The sequence below is a fragment of the Oxyura jamaicensis genome, chromosome 11, assembly GCF_011077185.1.
Source record: "Oxyura jamaicensis isolate SHBP4307 breed ruddy duck chromosome 11, BPBGC_Ojam_1.0, whole genome shotgun sequence".
Lineage (NCBI taxonomy): Eukaryota > Metazoa > Chordata > Aves > Anseriformes > Anatidae > Oxyura > Oxyura jamaicensis.
In genome coordinates, this window is record NC_048903.1 from 3,097,128 (window position 1) to 3,115,211 (window position 18,084).

At 38.5% G+C, this 18,084-nt stretch overlaps 1 protein-coding gene across 5 annotated transcripts in view; it reads left to right on the forward strand.

The window, feature by feature from the left end:
- Nucleotides 1-18,084, forward strand: part of SLC12A4 (solute carrier family 12 member 4) — a 50,287-nt gene that overhangs the window by 28,646 nt on the left and 3,557 nt on the right. For 3 of the 5 annotated variants that reach the window (XM_035336533.1, XM_035336535.1, XM_035336538.1), the window contains 19 exons: nucleotides 388-442; nucleotides 706-836; nucleotides 1,247-1,488; nucleotides 3,382-3,596; nucleotides 4,602-4,766; nucleotides 4,854-4,952; nucleotides 6,835-6,892; nucleotides 7,330-7,504; nucleotides 7,912-8,030; nucleotides 8,511-8,609; nucleotides 8,967-9,086; nucleotides 10,480-10,584; nucleotides 11,461-11,629; nucleotides 12,765-12,960; nucleotides 13,949-14,118; nucleotides 14,322-14,453; nucleotides 14,547-14,654; nucleotides 15,457-15,641; nucleotides 16,456-16,470. In XM_035336533.1, coding sequence (XP_035192424.1) covers nucleotides 388-442; nucleotides 706-836; nucleotides 1,247-1,488; nucleotides 3,382-3,596; nucleotides 4,602-4,766; nucleotides 4,854-4,952; nucleotides 6,835-6,892; nucleotides 7,330-7,504; nucleotides 7,912-8,030; nucleotides 8,511-8,609; nucleotides 8,967-9,086; nucleotides 10,480-10,584; nucleotides 11,461-11,629; nucleotides 12,765-12,960; nucleotides 13,949-14,118; nucleotides 14,322-14,453; nucleotides 14,547-14,654; nucleotides 15,457-15,641; nucleotides 16,456-16,470 — 2,558 coding nt within the window. The remainder of the gene's footprint in view (nucleotides 1-387; nucleotides 443-705; nucleotides 837-1,246; nucleotides 1,489-3,381; nucleotides 3,597-4,601; nucleotides 4,767-4,853; nucleotides 4,953-6,834; nucleotides 6,893-7,329; nucleotides 7,505-7,911; nucleotides 8,031-8,510; nucleotides 8,610-8,966; nucleotides 9,087-10,479; nucleotides 10,585-11,460; nucleotides 11,630-12,764; nucleotides 12,961-13,948; nucleotides 14,119-14,321; nucleotides 14,454-14,546; nucleotides 14,655-15,456; nucleotides 15,642-16,455; nucleotides 16,471-18,084) is intronic. The other 2 variants (XM_035336534.1, XM_035336537.1) reach the window with 1 other exon arrangement.

Sequence of the window (18,084 nt, forward strand, 5' to 3'; positions counted from 1 at the left end):
GGTGTAGATACAGTCATAAAAATGGTGTTTGTTCAGCAAAAAGCTGTTTTCTGTATCCATCTTAGGTCACGGCTGCCTGCTTTGCTGGACAAGCCTTTGTTGGAATTTCAGCTCTGCAGAGGGAGTGACACCTGTGTTCTTTTATCATGCTTTGTCTGCAGACAGACATTATTTGACCTGATAAAGCAGCCATCTCTCAGGCAAAAGTCTCAACAGCTTGATTAAATTCCTGCTCCCCTTGTTTTCTTTCAGATAATGACCTGTCAGGGCAGAATAAATAGAAATATTGTCTTGTTTGTGCCCTGACAGGTTTACTCTAACAAGGAATAAGTTAAAATTTTAAAAAATGTTGTTGACACCATTGCTTCCTTTTCCTTGCTCTCACAGACCATGCTGACAACCATATCAATGAGTGCTATTGCCACAAATGGTGTTGTTCCAGGTAAGTGTAGTTAGCAAACTATTACTAAAACATGGTTTTAATCCAGAGAAACTTGCTTAAGCCAGGTTACAAAGCCTGAATTCTTATCTAATATTTCTCTTTAATATTAATTAGGGTAAATGCTGTTTTTTTTTTTTTTGGTTTTACTTTGCCCTAGAAAAGCAGATACACACTGTAGTTTGGTACATTCTTTTTGTGATTTTTTAAAAAATGTATAACAACCAACAAATGACAATTTCACCCTCTCTCTTCTTGTTTCATAGCTGGTGGCTCCTACTTCATGATATCCAGGTCATTAGGCCCAGAGTTTGGTGGAGCTGTAGGGCTGTGCTTTTATTTAGGAACAACATTTGCAGGAGCAATGTATATCCTTGGTGCCATTGAGATTTTATTGGTGAGTAATACTGGGGCAGCCATGCTTTTAAGGCAGCTGGCAGATAGAAATACTGCAGTATTCTTGTCCCATATTCATATGCATGTTCACAAGTCAGACCAGAAGGTCTCCAGTTCTGTACTGCTAGTGTTGCCCTTTGAAAGCTGCATGCTCTGTGGATATCTAGAATGCAAAGTCTCATGAAAATGTGGACAGAAGCATGACTTAATCAAATATATGTGCTCATCATGGAGTTGGCTGAGTTGTACCCTAAATAGAATGAGCTGTTATCCTTTGATTTTTCCTATAAACTGAGGGTTCCTGGTGAAATTGGAGAGTGACTTGCATTTCTTGTATAGGGACAAGATCACTACAGTAGTGTAGACAGTACTGTTTCTGTGCTCCTTCAGCTTGCTTTCTTCTTATTTCAGACGTATATTGTGCCACAAGCAGCAATTTTTTATCCATCCGGTGCCCATGATGCATCCAGTGCTATGCTAAACAACATGAGAGTGTATGGAACTGTATTCCTCATCTTAATGGCAGTGGTGGTCTTTGTAGGTGTGAAATATGTTAACAAATTTGCTTCCCTCTTCTTGGCCTGCGTAGTAATATCCATACTGTCCATTTATGCTGGAGCTATCAAGTCCATCTTTGATCCACCTGAATTTCCGTGAGTAGTATTTCTGGACTGGGGTGGGGCGGGGGGTATAGCTTTGACTGCAGATTTGGAAGATGGAATTCAATGGAAGTTACTTAAAACTTGTGCCTAATATGTTGTCAAAGCTCTTCTTTTTTTTTTTGTGTGGGTGAATTATTTCAGATTTTTTAGCTGTATATTAGCACCGATAGTCTTCTGCCTGCAGAGCTCACGGAATAGAAACTCCTTGGGCCAAAATAAATGCATTGTCACATTCTTTAACAGTTTCAGTAGAACAAAGTCTCGTGAGTGTACCAGATTGATGGAGGCTGACATTTCTCTGCTTCCCACAAAGACGGTTCCATTTAGTTTACGGCTGCTGAGTTACTTTTGAGCAAGGATTGGGCTGGGTTATTTATGCAGCCCTCCTCAGCAGAAAGCTGCATGGCAGCTCTGTTTTCTGCAGGCCAGTCAGACGTGATGTGCTGCCTTCATTGTTGGAAACTGTGGTGGTGTGATGCTGCTGCTCCCTGAAAAACAGAACATCTCTCAGGAATGTGGGAGGCGTGATGGGGCTGTGCTGAAGCCCCAGTGGAACTTCCCCTTGGTTTGAAGGCAGATTAGTCTACTGTATGAGTAGCTCAGCTCTGAATACAGCGCAGGCTCCTTGGTATGTTACACGTGTAATAAGGTTTCTTGAACTCAGAGCTGGAGCAGTGGATACATGTGTTGTACCAAAAATGCAAACTGTATTTCCTGATACTGCTGACAAGAATGGAATGGAAATAGAGGAGTTGAGTCTGCATAATTATTCACATTTCAAAATGTTGTGACCGTAAATAAGCAGTCACAACCCACAAGTGCTCCCTTCAGATATTTAGGGCCCAATGATTATAATATTTTACAACAGCAGCAGGTTTACAGCAGTTAAAATAAGAGTGTCTTTACCTCCCCCTCATTATCTCTTGTATTGTTCTTGAATGTTCCCTATCTTTCTTCCTTGGGCTGTTCTCCTTTTTCTTTTACTTCAGTAATCAGATATTGTACTTATTTTTAATACTGGAGGAGAAGGCTTCTCTGAAGTTACATTTCACAGGCTTACCAATCCTGAAGGAATGGCCATTTCTCTTCCATTTTCCTGGCTTTACAGCTTGATGAGGCCTGTGAATCAATGTAACTTACTAAAATGTCCAAAAATAATAAACTTTTTTTTAACTCCCCTTTTGGGCATTTTCTGGCAGTAGGAGGAGAGGCTGAATTTTTGGTGGCAGCAAGCTGTAATGTTGCATCACCCTCTCTGTGGAACCATCTTTGGAGATACAGGTTAAAAATCTCCACTGCTGGGATAAAGCTATATTTGTGGATGGGTGAATCACATCAGGAACTGGATGATTTCAGCAGTGATGCATAGTATGTTCTGACAAGAAGAAACTTTGTTTATTGGGACTGAATTGCATGTTCCTAATTCTGAAGCTAAAAACTATCAGGGATTATTTAAGTACTTCTGTACAGAAACCGATATAATGCTTTTCTAAATATTTTTAGATATGTGAAATATTTTCCATTCTTACAGTTCTGTTTAAGTGGAAACTAAAATATTGCTTAATACTTCACCTCCTTTTTTCAAGGTAAATTTACCACTGACATCAAAATCTTTGAATCACTCTGATGTAGCTTGTTATACCTCTCCCAGAATTGGTAAAAAAAAAAAAAAAAAAAAAAAAAAATAGCTTTATATTTCTGACTTTCAAGCAAAACAGATGCCTAGTTTTCCTTGTGCTGCCACCACCTTTCTGAAGTTGAGGGTTAATGTAGCAGACGAGAGCCACTTGGAGCTTCCATGATGGGAAAGGCAGCTGATGGGGAAAGTAGAATTTCATTTTCCAGGTGCCATGTAATTATATGCTTTTTACATTTCCCTTCCAGGATTTGCATGTTGGGCAACAGGACTTTGATAAGAGATCAGTTTGATGTTTGTGCCAAAACCATAGTTAAGGATAACATTACCGTGGCCTCTAAGCTTTGGGAGAACTTCTGCCACAATACAAATTTAACCACTGAGAACTGTGATGAATATTTCCTACTAAACAATGTCTCTGAGATAGCAGGAATTCCAGGAGCTGCTAGTGGTATTTTAAAAGGTATGGAAATTATTATTTTTTCCCCTTAAAGAGGAGGCATCCAGAGCTGTTGAAATGGGTTGAACAGTTCCCTGGTGGATCGGAAAGAAGAATGGAAGAAATATTATTATGGCAAAGAACATTATCTTCAATAAAGAAACCACAGTCTTATAATCCTTAAAACAGCAGATGACATTTAGCTCTTGATATACAGTACTTGTGTGCTGTAAAATTAAATTTGCCTCGTACATCTCATAATTTCAGTCAAAAGTCAACTATAATTAGAGCTATACTAACACAAGTAAATTGTGACAGTTTTTCAAAACTCTTTGTAGCTATGACTATCCGGTTTAGACAGGTTAGAACTCTGTCCTGAAGGATAAGAACGCTTGTCTAAAAAATAGTTTAGCTCCTTCTTTGCCCGGTCCTGTCAATGATACGGTTGAAAAGTGTTCATTATTGAAATGAACTCTGGAGAACAGATGCTGTGTGTAGGTGCCGAGTGCTTGAAGTTCCTGTTTGCACAGGAACCGGTAATGTAATCACTAAAGTGGACTCGGCATTTATTAGTTCAATTTCAAATACCAACCGTGTAATTCTATAATTCTTCCACTGTCTAAAGGGCATTTTTTTTCTCTCAGTTCCTCAAAAAGAAAAGTTTATTTCCATAAATCTGGTTAATGTTGCTTCTTGGGATTCTCAGGAGTATGCGGATTATCACGTTTCATTAAAAATACTCAGAGTAATTCTGGGGGTTAAAATAGATACGAAGTTAAAAGAATGTTACATTTTGTAATTTTAAAGGAGAGAAAGCGCCTAGACCTCTGTAGATGATTCACACACTTACTTTGTTACAGATTCCCTTGAAAGCTTGAAACAGAAGCTTTCTGTCATGTAACCTGCATGTCTTAATTTGTGTTGATCACCAAATTGCATGAATTCAATTTTTAATCTTCAGTTTAGACCCATTACAATGAGAACAAGTTTGAACTGAATTAATGCTTTTCTTTTCTGTGGTGTTTGAAGACAATTTATGGAGCAATTATTTGGAGAAGGGAGAGATACTGGAGAAAGCGCATCACCCATCTGTTGATGTAGCGGGCCAGAAGAACAACCTTCATCTATATGTGCTTTCGGATATATCTACTTCATTCATGGTGCTGGTTGGCATCTTCTTCCCATCAGTGACCGGTGAGAATACTGGGAAAAGAGGAGAGGGTATCTTCACAGGAGAGGTTTCTTCACTCCCTTGATCTTGCATCCAAAATTTACTTTCAGGCATCATGGCTGGTTCAAATAGATCAGGGGACCTAAAAGATGCACAAAAATCCATTCCTGTTGGAACAATTCTCGCTATTGTCACCACATCACTTGTCTGTATCCTTTTAAAATTCACGGAGTCCTACTGCGCTATAAGTGACTCACATGAATGATTGTGTGTCTGATTTATGATTGTGTGTCTGATTTGTGGGAGTGCTTTCAGGTGACTAAATTATTGTGAGTATGATAGGTTAGCAAAACCAAAAAGAAAAGCAGCCCTTGGGCTGAAAGCATCTGAACTGATATCCTGTAGTTTTCCAGCAAAATCTGGATCTGTAGGTTTTCAGGCTGGTAAATACGGGTATATATTTTGCTTAGGATGTGGTGGACTGCTAAGTTAAGGGAAAGCTTTAAACACGGAGATCACAAATTTCAGGTCCTTAAACAATAATTTTTAGTTTGAATGACAGGAAGGAGTATATGCTTTCTTGAACATTTTAAGGCAAGACAAACCAGACTTAGACTAGATGCTTAGCACACACCCCCAGCTGGCATGTGTCGAAGTGTTACAAACACTTGGTAGTGAGCTCCACATAGCTATGAATGACTCGCCATTTCCAGCCTGTTTCCACTGAGACTGGACCACCTAATTTGCAAAATATGAGGATGTTCCTCGTGCCAGATTTCCAGGTGCTGAGTGTGTGCTCACAGGAACAGCCTTTGTCACAGCTGAAGATGTCAGGTTAAACTCTTGAGGGCTTAGGACCATGGAAGCTCTGCTTAGGAAAGTCTTTTTTTAATCTCCTCTCTCTCCTGCTAGAGGGACGTCTTTCAGCTTCAGGTAGCCATTGATGTCCTAAACTACTACTTACAAAGACAGGAGGTTTTCTGAAGAAAACAAAAAACCTATCCCTCCAAAACCAAGCACCCAACAAACAAAAACCTTATTATGAGCAAGACCATAAAAAAAAAAAAAAAAAAACTAATTTAAGAGCTTTCTGAATAAATCCCACCCAAAAGACAGCTGGCTGAGAAGGTGCCTCTTCTGGAACTTCTGCTGTTTGGAACCTGTGTTTTTTGCCAAACCTTGCAAAGCTGCCAGTCAGGATCCCGGCTCACTTGTCTCAGCTTCTTAGGAGCACAGGCTTTTCCAGACGTTACTTCTGGAACTGACTCTGTACCATAAAAACTGTTCCCTCTGCATGTAATGCTTATTAAAACAGGTCACAGATGTAATCTCTGGCTTTAGTGTTATAATTTTTATAGTTCAAAATTTCTTTCATGTGGGATAACTTTATACATAGCTATTAATACGCCACCCAGTGGAAGGCTCACACCATAATTTTAAGGAGCAATCAATTTTTCCCCTTTGATTATTTCTCTTATTTCATAATTACATTTTGGAATTGGAGGGTAGAGCTTAGAATTTAAACAGTCAAACTAAAATCACAAGATGAAAACATTTAGTGGAATGCCAGAACCAAGAAACTTGAATTATTTTATACCCCCTAATGCAGAAATAGTACAGTTCAATAATAAACCAAATATTCAAAGATGTATTGGTGATGTGAATGCTGTCAGAGACTGGAAAATGAGAAAGTGTAAGGTAATAGTTTGCTGTCCATTCAAAATAACTTCAAAGGAAGTGGTTTTCATGTAAACATCAATTTAATTTGCTAGTCTAGAACAGAAATTGGTATTGAAATCTTTCCTACTTCTCTCCTCTTGTATCTGAAGGTATCTCCTCTACTGTAACATTTAAAGCAATCTTAGTTTAAAAATCAAAGCTTAGGATAATAACTGTCTGTCACTTACAGTAGAAGGTATATACGAGCAGTGAGGTGTTAACTTACTTATCGGCTTTACCATATGTTTATGAAGATACTGCAGTGGAAATGCTGTAGGACAGACAGATATTGAACTATTCACAATACTTATGGTTGTTTTCATCTGCCGTGTATAAATAAATACTACTTCCTTAGCATGCTCTGTACTCAAGACTTCAGTTGTGTGTTATTGTTTGGAGCCTGCATAGAAGGTGTAGTCCTGAGAGATAAGTAAGTAACCATTAAGTTTTACTGCTTAAATGCTCTACTTTTTCTTTTCCTTTTTTTTTTCCTTTACTTCTGGATGCCTTTCCATCTGTAGGAATGTCTGATACTGGTTTGTGTTGGGTGTTTTAAACATTAAAACTTTGATTTTGTTTTTTTAAGAACTGTGTAATTCCAGATGAAAGTATGGAATCATAATTCTGATAATAAAAGAAGAATTTTATAATAAATGGTTGAAAAAAAAAATTCAAATGGCTGAAATCAGGTTGCAGGCACTTCCTATGTGCGTATTAGAAGTAACTAAGATTGTTTACAAATTCCTATATTTCCTATTGCAGAGAATATCTAATAATATTTAAATGACAGCTTAAAACTGACCAAGAAAACCAAATATGAGTATAAAAATACTTTTTTAAACATGAATGTCTTGTTCCTCTCTGCAGGTACGGCGATGCAGTGAACAAGAACTTAGTGGTGGGCACCCTTTCATGGCCCTCACCGTGGGTCATTGTGATAGGATCCTTCTTCTCTACCTGTGGAGCAGGTTTACAGAGCCTTACTGGAGCCCCCCGGCTGCTGCAGGCAATAGCAAAGGACAACATTATTCCTTTCCTCTGGGTTGGTACATTTTTTTATTTTTTAATAAAAGGTATTCTGTACATAGTTACTAACCAGTTATTTGACTTTATGCTCTTGGAAATTAGATCCATTTTCCTTAGCATGCCCAGTGTTGAAGTGAAGGTCAATATTTTTTTTTAATGCTTTGTTTTCATTTGTTAAAAACTAGGAATATTTTTGAAGGATTTTGAATAAACATTTGGTAGTTTTATGAAGAAGTCTAACATCTAATTCAGTGAAGTAGAGAAAGCCATTAAAATTATTAGACTCCTTGCTCAAGAAGAAAATACATAGGAAAGTTACTACTGTCTAAATGGATTTCTTTTTTTTCATTTTAACTTTATGAAATACTGGAAGATGTGTTTAATATCTAATGATGAAAGCTGAAAATGTTTCTGTTTCTTCAGGTTTTTGGTCATGGCAAAGCAAATGGTGAACCAACATGGGCTCTTCTGTTAACAGCATTAATTGCTGAGCTGGGAATCCTTATTGCCTCTCTTGACATGGTGGCTCCAATCCTCTCAATGTAAGGAACAGGATGGATGCTATAAAAACAAATGAACAAAACCCCCAAAACATGCTTTTTAGTTTTACTAACTTGGTTGATTTAATTGTCTTTTATAACTATATCTTAAACTGCTAAAACAAATTACTAGAGCCTGAGTTCCACTTTTATTATTTCTATGAAGTCTCTGACCTGTGGCTCTACATATAAATCCATTTGTTTCTGCTTTGGAATATTCTCTGAATAAAAAGGTTTTTGGTATGGGCAGACTGCTGTTTCATTCAGGAAAATGTTATTTTTAACACAGAATGCTGTAAAAGATATGGTTGATATTGCAGATGCACCTAGCTTGATCCAATTAAAAGTTCTAACTACTTTATACTGATATTTGAGACTAATGAATATTAATGGGTAGGCATACATGATATTTTGACTAAATAATTATTGTAATTATAATCTGTAAATGTGTATGCTAAAAAGTTTGTTTGTTTGTTCCTGCAGGTTTTTCTTGATGTGCTACCTCTTTGTTAATCTAGCATGTGCAGTACAAACACTTCTCAGAACTCCAAACTGGCGGCCCCGATTTAAATATTATCACTGGTAAGCAAAAGGCCAGCATGTTCAGTGCCTGGTCTGTGATCTGCAACATGCATTTGGGGAGAGCTCTCTCCATGAAGGTTGTGAACATGTCTTGCTTCTCTGGATATTGCTTCTAGACAAGGGGACATCAGTGTAATATTCTTAGTGGGCCAGACCCAGATATTTAATAGGATGAGAGTTTTGTTCCTACAACGGGTTACTAAAACTGTGGAGGATGAGGGAGATTTACTGGAAGCATTATTTTGCCAGTTCACAGTAGACAATTTTAAAGAAAAAGGAACAAGAGAACAATTGAAGTTATTTATTTAATTGCTTTTCTGCACTACTACTCACTAATATCTTTGATTTTTCTTTCAGGGCCCTCTCATTTTTAGGCATGAGTATTTGCCTGGCACTGATGTTCATTTCATCTTGGTATTATGCTTTGGTAGCTATGCTTATTGCAGGCATGATTTACAAGTACATTGAATATCAAGGGTAAGTATTAAATGAACATAAGAGGATAGGAAGGAGATCAGATCTATTATTTATGAATTATCTCCAGCCTTTGCAACAATTAGTGAAGGAATGGACACTCTCCAGAGATCTGAATTAGAAGGTTTCCCTTAGCAATATTTTTTTTTTTTTTTCTCTCATTGTTTTATTGTGTTACTGCTAAACAAAAGCCCCCGAAATCTCACGGACATGCTTTACTAAGTCCCTGAAGTGTTTGGTGAAATTTATGAATCACAGGAAGCAGAAACCCTGGCTGGGGACTTTGATTTCTGTTATCACACACAATTACCTCAGGCCCAGAACACCTGAAGGCAGCCATCTTATTTCAGTTTGACACAAAGGTCTGTCTAGAACAGGCATTGAAAAGCTGATTCTGCAGGTTAGGTTGCCTGAGATTGTTAATATGTGATGGAGTCTGGCTGTGGTAGGACAGTATAACCTGATTTTAACAAATGATGTATTAAAATTCCTTATTCCAAGTTTGATTATGCTTGGGAAGCCTCTGGAGCAGAGTGTTGATTACAAGTTAAATCCAGGAAGGTGGTGGTGTCATATAGATTTGACTGAAATATTTGCATTTTGCTTGTGTGATATGTATCACATACACATGTATCAGGTACATATATGTATGTGATACATGCTGTATCAGTCCACGGAGAATGGATCGAGAGCAGCTCTGAGGAGAAGGACCTGGGGGTGTTGGTTGATGAAAAGCTCAACTTGAGCCAGCAAGGTGCACCTGCAGCCCAGAAAGCCACCCATGTCCTGGGCTGCACCAAAAGCAGCATGGCAGCAGGGCGAGGGAGGGGATTGTCCACCTCTCTTCTGCTCTTGTGAGACCTCACCTGGAGCCTGTGTTCAGCTCTGGGGCCTCAGCACCAGAAAGACAGGGACCTATTAGAATGAGCCCAGGGCCACAGAGATGATCAAGGGGCTGGGGCACCTCTCCTACGAGGACAGGCTGAGGGAGTTGGGGTTGTTCAGCCTGGAGAAGGCCCTAGGGAGACCTTACAGCAGCCTTCCAAGTACCTAAACAGGACCTACAAGAAAGCTGGGGAGGGACTCTGTCAGGGAGGGCAGTGATAGGACAAGGGGAAATGGCTTTAAGCTAGAAGATGGTAGGTTTAGAACTGATATTAGAAAAATTCTTTACTCTGAGGGTGGTGGGGCCCTGGCACAGGCTGCCCAAAGGAGCTGTGTGTGCCCCATCCCTGGAAGTGTTCAGGGCCAGGCTGGATGGGGCTGGGGGCAGCCTGGGCTGGTGGGAGGTATCCCTGCCCATGGCAGGGAGCTGGAACTGGATGATCCTTTAAATGCTCATAAATACTTTAAATGCTCATAAAACTGAATGATGGCTAAATGATGTCCTTCACAGTGCAGAGAAGGAATGGGGTGATGGTATCCGGGGTCTTTCGCTCAGCGCAGCAAGATATGCCTTACTCAGACTTGAGGAGGGCCCTCCGCACACAAAGAACTGGAGGTACTCATTTTAGACTAGTAACATGCCCTGTTGTGATTATCTACTTACACGTAAGGTTTTAATGAGATTCAAGACAGATTTTGGGAATCTGTGTGCTTGAATCTAAATGCCAAGAAAATAAATACGTTTGATTGTTATTATATAATATATATAAATGTAAAATTAGAAGTGGAAATTGGGGAAATGGTAAAGATGGCTGAGTGCAGAGGTCCATTGTAATTTGCACTGGGGGTGTGAAGTAGTCGCTGCTATTGTTCTAGACTTAAAAACTGGAAGAGTTTTCCTACATTTCTCCCTCTGGCCTTGTGTGTCAAGCCAGATTACAGAATCCTCCTCACAGTTATGCATTGCAAAATTCTTGTCAGGCTCTGAACAAGAGGACAAGCATCTACCTTACAAGTTCTATAAATCTTTTGGAAATTGCTTAACCATAGTTTTAGAGATGTGTAACAGTATCTTAAGGGATGGAGAGCAAGTCGGATCTATGTTTAGGTAAAAGCATTCATGTTTCCCACTGTTCTGGCACAAGATGGATCTGGAGGGACAGCCTTACTTACACAGCGTGCACTCTATTTGTGCTTAACAGAGCCTTGAAAAATCAACCATGTAATGAAACACTAATGCAAGTCTCTTAAACTGAGTACGTGAATGGGTTTTATGACTGTCAAAACAATGCAGCAGAACAATTCCCTCAGTGCTTCAAATCGAGAGAAAGAAAACATTAATTAAAACCCTCCAAACATAGGAGATACAGAAAGAGTGTACTGTATCAGAGCTAATATTCAAGCACAATTAAAGTATTGAAAGGAACAGTTTTTTAGAAGTGTTTTTGCAAAGCATTAATACCAAAATGCATTCCCTTTTTATTTTCTCCAGGCCTCAGTTGCTGGTGCTTCTGAAACTTGATGAAGATTTGCATGTAAAATACCCTAGATTGTTAACATTTGCATCCCAGCTGAAAGCTGGCAAAGGTTTAACTATCATAGGATCAGTGATCCAAGGGAATTTCTTGGAAACTTATGGAGAAGCCCAGGCTGCTGAACAGGTCAGTGCTTTAAACAAATTCCTAAAGGAAAGAGGGGGTCAGTGGGCAGATAATGTAAAAGTTTAATAAACTTACATGGAAAAAAACATATCAGTAAGACTTCCATGAAATACAGTACTAGTTGAGTAGTACTACTTTTGTTTGGTGAAGAGCTTGCAAAAGTTTCAGCTGCCAATTGTAGCTTCGAGAACGTAAGAAGATAAATGCTTGCAACCTATAGAAAAAGTCTGACTGCATAAAGCTCTTCATTTATAAGAAATAATTGCTGTGGGTGTTTATATATGCTGACTATTGGAGGGAAGGCGACTATTTAGTTTCTGAACATACCAAGGAACATTTCAGTGACTTTCAATTATTATAAATTTAGCAAATGTGCTGTGCTCCTTTCATCACTGTATGGTGATAAAACTATCACAAAAAGTGTTAAAGGATGGTCTTGAAAATTTGCTAATAAATCATTTCATTTTCGTCAATGTGTAAAACATGACATCATAGCCCTGCTTACATCTGTGCAGCATATGCCCATCATTGTTGTTTTCCCTAAAGGGTTTTTGTACAGGAACACAGTTACAAAGGAAAAACTAATTCATAGGCCTGTGGTTGAGCAAATCTGTTTTCTAAACAAATGAAGGGCATGGTATTCTTGTGTGGGGTGTTAGTGGTTTTTGAGTGGGGGTTTAGTTCTCACATTTGTAAGTTGAATATAATAACACAGCAAGTTACATAGATATCTGAAACTGGAAATCCAAGGGAAGCTAATTAAGTGTATTTAATAAGTTGGTTGTTTTAAAATTAGAGAATGGAAAGTGAGATAGGAACACAGATATCACTAACTACTACAATTTATGTGTAAGAGATTATTACACAAACAAAAAAGCTATCTTTATATCTTACAGATAATTATATTTGGAAGGGAACTTTGTGTTTTCAGCAGATATTATATACAATGAGTGTACGCTCTCTCTGCTGTTTTACTAAGGAAAGCAGATGAGCAGAATCTGCTCATCCACTTTGCCTTCCAATGTATTTTACATGTGGACATATGAACCAAGCAAGAATCTACACTGTAATCAAATGATAGACCAAGATGTAGAGTTTTTCTTTGTTGTGAGGTTTTTCCTTGTCTGTCTTCCAGACTATTAAAAATATGATGGACATTGAGAAGGTAAAAGGATTCTGTCAGGTAGTTGTAGCCAATAAAGTTCGAGAAGGAATTGCACACTTGATCCAGTCCTGTGGGCTAGGTGGCATGAAACACAACACTGTGGTTTTGGGATGGCCGTATGGCTGGAGGCAAAGTGAAGATCCAAGGTCATGGAAGACATTTATAGGTGAGTTTTGAAGGTTCTGCGTGATCAAACATTGTGCACCAAGATGTTTATTACATATATAATATGCACTGGGGATTTCAGCAGAATTCTTGTGAAACTGTTCTGTTTTTATAATTTTTTGTTTCCACTATTGATCATGAACTTATTGTTGAGTTGATGGAGCTAAGTCTTAGCAAATAAATGCAGTCTTATAATTTTACATTCCTGTGCTAGGGTTGTGGATTGGTTTTTTTGGTTTGTTTTAAATAAATGTGATAATCTGAACTCTTTCGAATTGCATTACAAAAGGAGGAGGTACAGCAATTGAGGCAAAGTTCATGAGGGAGATAAAATCTCTCATGTGAGACCAACTGATGCAGTTGAGGAGAAAGGGGAAAAAATATAGCTATGCTTTCAGGCAAAGCAATAAGCAAATTTCCTGTAGATGATTTCTCACAATACATTTGAAATACATTTGAAATATCATTTGTAGCTGGGAGGCCCGTGAAAGATCTCCAAAAATTAATTTAGCAGCTAAAGTTCGTCCTTCTAATGAATGCTTAAAAATTACAGAGTTCAAGGGTACTGTTTTAGTGGTAAAGTATAATTTCTTTCCTAGATAATCTCTGTCCTTTCATAGGTGTTAATCTATCCATTCTAACTGGTGGAGCTAACGCTGTCCTGCTATATCCCCGCCATTCCCCTGTCATCACGGATGGTTCAACTACTTAACACAAAATTAGAACAAAGCAGATGCTTCCTCCTTGCACTTAGCTTTGAAGATCGCAGCTTTTATTTCAGACATGAAATAGGGCTTATGTTCCTGTAAGTTTGTTTTATCCTAGCTGCATCGTTTGGCCTGACCTGTCTGTACAAGTCTTTCTGTACTTTTCTATATGTAAGCAGTGAATTTTACAGTTTGCTGGCGTTTGCTTAGTGAGTAACTTTTTAACTGTAGATCACTCTTGCAGAATCAGAGTTAACTGTTTGTTCTTCCCACATCTGACAGGTACTGTTCGTTGCACAACTGCAGCCCATCTGGCTCTACTAGTTCCCAAAAACGTGTCTTTCTACCCCAGCAACCATGAGCGTTACAATGAAGGCAACATTGATGTGTGGTGGATTGTGCACGATGGGGGCATGTTGATGCTTCTTCCTTTTCTACTCAAACAGCACAAAGTAAGGAGCTAGAAAAAGACTTCTTGTTACCAACCACTTTGGCATGCATCAGTGTAAACAAAAAAGGCCCAGGAGCAGAGCTTGTGATGATTTAAAAAAAAAAAAAAAAAAAAAAAAAAGTGGTTATATTGGTAGGTTTCTGTTTCATGTAGTAAAGTGTTACTGGTTCAAAGATTCTGAGAACTTACATTCCCTCCCTCCAGGTTTGGAGAAAATGCAAAATGAGAATTTTTACTGTGGCTCAGATGGATGATAACAGCATCCAGATGAAGAAGGACTTGGCTACTTTCCTTTATCAACTCCGAATAGAGGCAGAGGTAGAAGTGGTAGAAATGGTAAGAAATTTGAGCCCATTTTTCGCTTTGAGGGAAATGGTGGTGTTTGATTATGGCTTGATTAAAAGAGCAAAATGTTTCTTATTTCCGCAGCACAATAGTGACATCTCAGCATATACTTACGAGAGAACTCTTATGATGGAGCAGAGATCTCAGATGCTGAGGCAAATGAGGCTGACAAAAACAGAGAGGGAAAGGGAGGTATGTCATTTGTGGCTGATTATTATGGGCTGCTGAGATGGATGACACAAAGTTCCTTCCTGGTGGTGTTTTATATAGCTGCTTCTAAATTTAAGTCCTGTGTTCTAAAGCTATAAGGAAATTCTTCTAGTGTAGCTTTTTGTTTCCCAAAATTGCTTATAGTCATTGAATAGCCTGGTTGCACTTGCAAACCCACACTAGAAATCATTTGTTTTGGGGGAAAACAATGGCAGCATATAAGCTGCAGAAACAACTTGTATGTTCTACTTTGCAGTGTAAACGATCCTCAGTGACGTGAGGATGTAAGTCTCAACCCTGTTCTAACTTTGGTTTTGCTTTGTATGGGATGTCCAGGCTTTGTCTCAATTTATAGAGTATCCTGTTTTCCTACTGAAGATTTCATTCTAGTTTGGACTGTTAATTTGCACCTTTCATAGCTAAGTGCCTTGTCTTATTTTTGTGTATGCACTTGTTCGACTTTTTTATCATCAATTTTGAGTCAAATATCCATTGTTTGAGACCACATCATGAAGTGACATGGAGTCTTTTTTTTCTTGTATATATACAGACCTAGGCCTCTGTTAGTCCAAATTCTGCAGTGCTCACACTCACCTGAACCTAAAGTCAGGTTGGTATGTAAGGTTATTAGCTAGGGCAGATGTTTGACATCTGAGCTGTCCCAGGCACTAAACTGACTGTACAAAATAAAGGATACAATAGAACAAAAATTCTTCTATTGCTTAAAAAGAACCCCAGATGGCAAAATAAATAAAGTTCACCTTGTTGTTCATGTGCCCTCTAGGCTCAGCTGGTAAAGGACAGACATTCAATAGCACGACTGGAAAGCTTGTACTCAGATGAAGAAGATGAGGGAGACCCAGTTCCTGAGAACATTCAGATGACCTGGACAAAAGAGAAATGTGATGCTGAGAAGCGGAACCGAGGCAGTGCTGTTGGAAGCTTTAGAGATCTCATCAGCATTAAGCCGTGAGTCTTGTCAGAGTCAACAGTTTGCACCTCCTGACAATCTAGTTGTGCTTTGTGTTTCTTGTCTTGTCGCTCCTAATGGTTGGTTTAGACTTGTATGATAAACACTGAGATCTGACTACTGAAAAGACAGCAGTTAGCCTCCTGAGAAATCTCTAGCCAATTAAACGTGGCACACATGCCTCACTATTTTACTTGGTATAGTCAAGTTCTAAAATTGAGATGTTAAAGCCTATTATAACTTTCTTCCTGCCTCCCAAATACATCAACAAGATACACAATTAAAGAAATTGATTAATAACTCCACTGATCTAATCACAGTTAATAGAAGACCAGTAATTTCACTGATCAAACCACAATTAATAAAAGACCGATAATTTTGCTGATCTATTGTGGAGTGTGGATATTAAATGCAGCAAGGAAGAGGCTGTGGAGATGGTGATGAACGACTGTGAATAGAATATATGTTCGATTAAAACCCTCAAAGATGGATTTGCTTCTGAAGGAGCACTGACATATAACAACAGCCTTAATATTGCCACGTGTGCACCCTTTGAATAACTGGACATAAAGCTCTATTTGTGGCTTTGAATAAAAATGTGTGAATGTCCTGTGACCTCTGATGTATTGCATCTTACATAAGAGTTCACACGGCCAGCTTTGCACACCTGGCAAAGTTACAGATTTTTTTTCCCAAAAAATCAGTGAGAATTCGAATTGGCTTTAGGATGAATCATACATAGTTTATATACTGTAGAAATTCTGCTGAAATCGGTGTTAACTACCTGTACTTTTTCCTCTTCCATGCTTTCAGAGAATGGGAAAACTTGTAAGTTTGTTATTTAATGTAGAAGTGCCTTAAGATGGTTGAGAGGGAAGACTTCATTTTCTCAGCTAAAAAGCAGGAAAACTATATGTAATTATGGAAGAAAAGGAGTTAGAGTTGAGCAGTCTTAGCAGTGGTTTTAAAGGGAGTAGGATTAGCCACTTAAGATGAGTATCATTATAAATAGTGTGTAACAAACCACAAGTTATCCTGACAAATCACGAAGGAAAACAATTACAGGTCTGAGCTTATTTTTTTAAGCAGAGTATGACATAAGATATGGGAAACGTTACTCATTTAGAGAAGCTCTCATTCCACAACACTGCTATGATGTTACTTCTGGCAGTTTCTGGACACTAACAAACCCTTTCTCATAGCCTACGACTTCAAATGACTGGGGAGATGCCAAATTTAAATGTCACTTTAGAGAACTCCAAACCTTTAGTTTTCAGTTACTTTTCCAAAACTGTACATAGTTAATAACAGTAGGTTGTTTCTGGTGATGGTTTCTTCCTCACTTCCTGTAAACATAATCTGGCACGTCTCTGTGTTGTCCCTGGCTTTCTGAAACTGATGTGGCAGACAGATGATGTTCTTGCTCTAAATTAAATAAGAATGTGGAATAACAGAAGTAATTCAAAGTGGATAAATTGTGTTGTTAGTATAACAAACATTAATTGTACCACTGCATCTTCTGTTCTCTGTGTATGTAAAATATGTAAAATATATATTTGCAAACCTAAGTATTTGGAAGAGCAGCAAGATTACTAAAGACTAACTCATAACATGAAAAACGGCATATTCATCTTCAATTTGTTTCTACTAATACCTTAACATATTAAATTGAAGGAAAAAAGTGGAGAATCCTCAAAGCTGCAAATTCTTCCTTTAAGTCTATTTCTGTTCTGTTTTCCTTTTACAGTACCAAAACAATGGTTGATTTCCTTTAGGAAGGAAACATTCCCAGGCTCAGAATCCCCACAGGATACTTTTCAGTTCTGTTCCTGCATGAATTGATGTTATTTTGTGGTGATACATTCTGAAAAATTAATCCTGTACCTATGTTAACCTGGATTCTTAAAGCACAGAGGCTTGTGAGATCATGCTGCATCTGTTCTCTTCTCGCATAACTTTTGAATCAAGTGGCTACTCAAATTAGAAAGTATGATTGAGACTTCAAAGATCATAGGTTTCTCTTGCAAATAGCCAGGCACAAAGGTTGATCAGTGTCCCAATGAAAGAAAGGTTAAAATTGTTCCTAAGCATCAGTAATGCCCCCCAAGCAGGCAGGCATCCAGCCACTTGTAGCCTATGAATCTGTAGGAAGCCAGGCTTTCTCCGGAGATGTCAACTGCTGCTCAACACGAAGACAAATCCACTCATGGGATGTGTGGATGGAGTGTGGGGCTGCCAGCCTCCTGCTGGGTTCTGCTGGGTCACTGATGAGTTTTGTGGTACTGAGCCATGAGAAGTCTGTCTGTGCCCCCATGGGAGTGAGGGCATCTAGAGAGGGGTGCCATAAGTGAAGACTGCAGTCTCAAATGCCCGTGGTCAAAGAGCAAGTACTTGGGCAAAGGTGTTTTTAACTTTTGATGGAAGACTGTAAATCATCTTTAT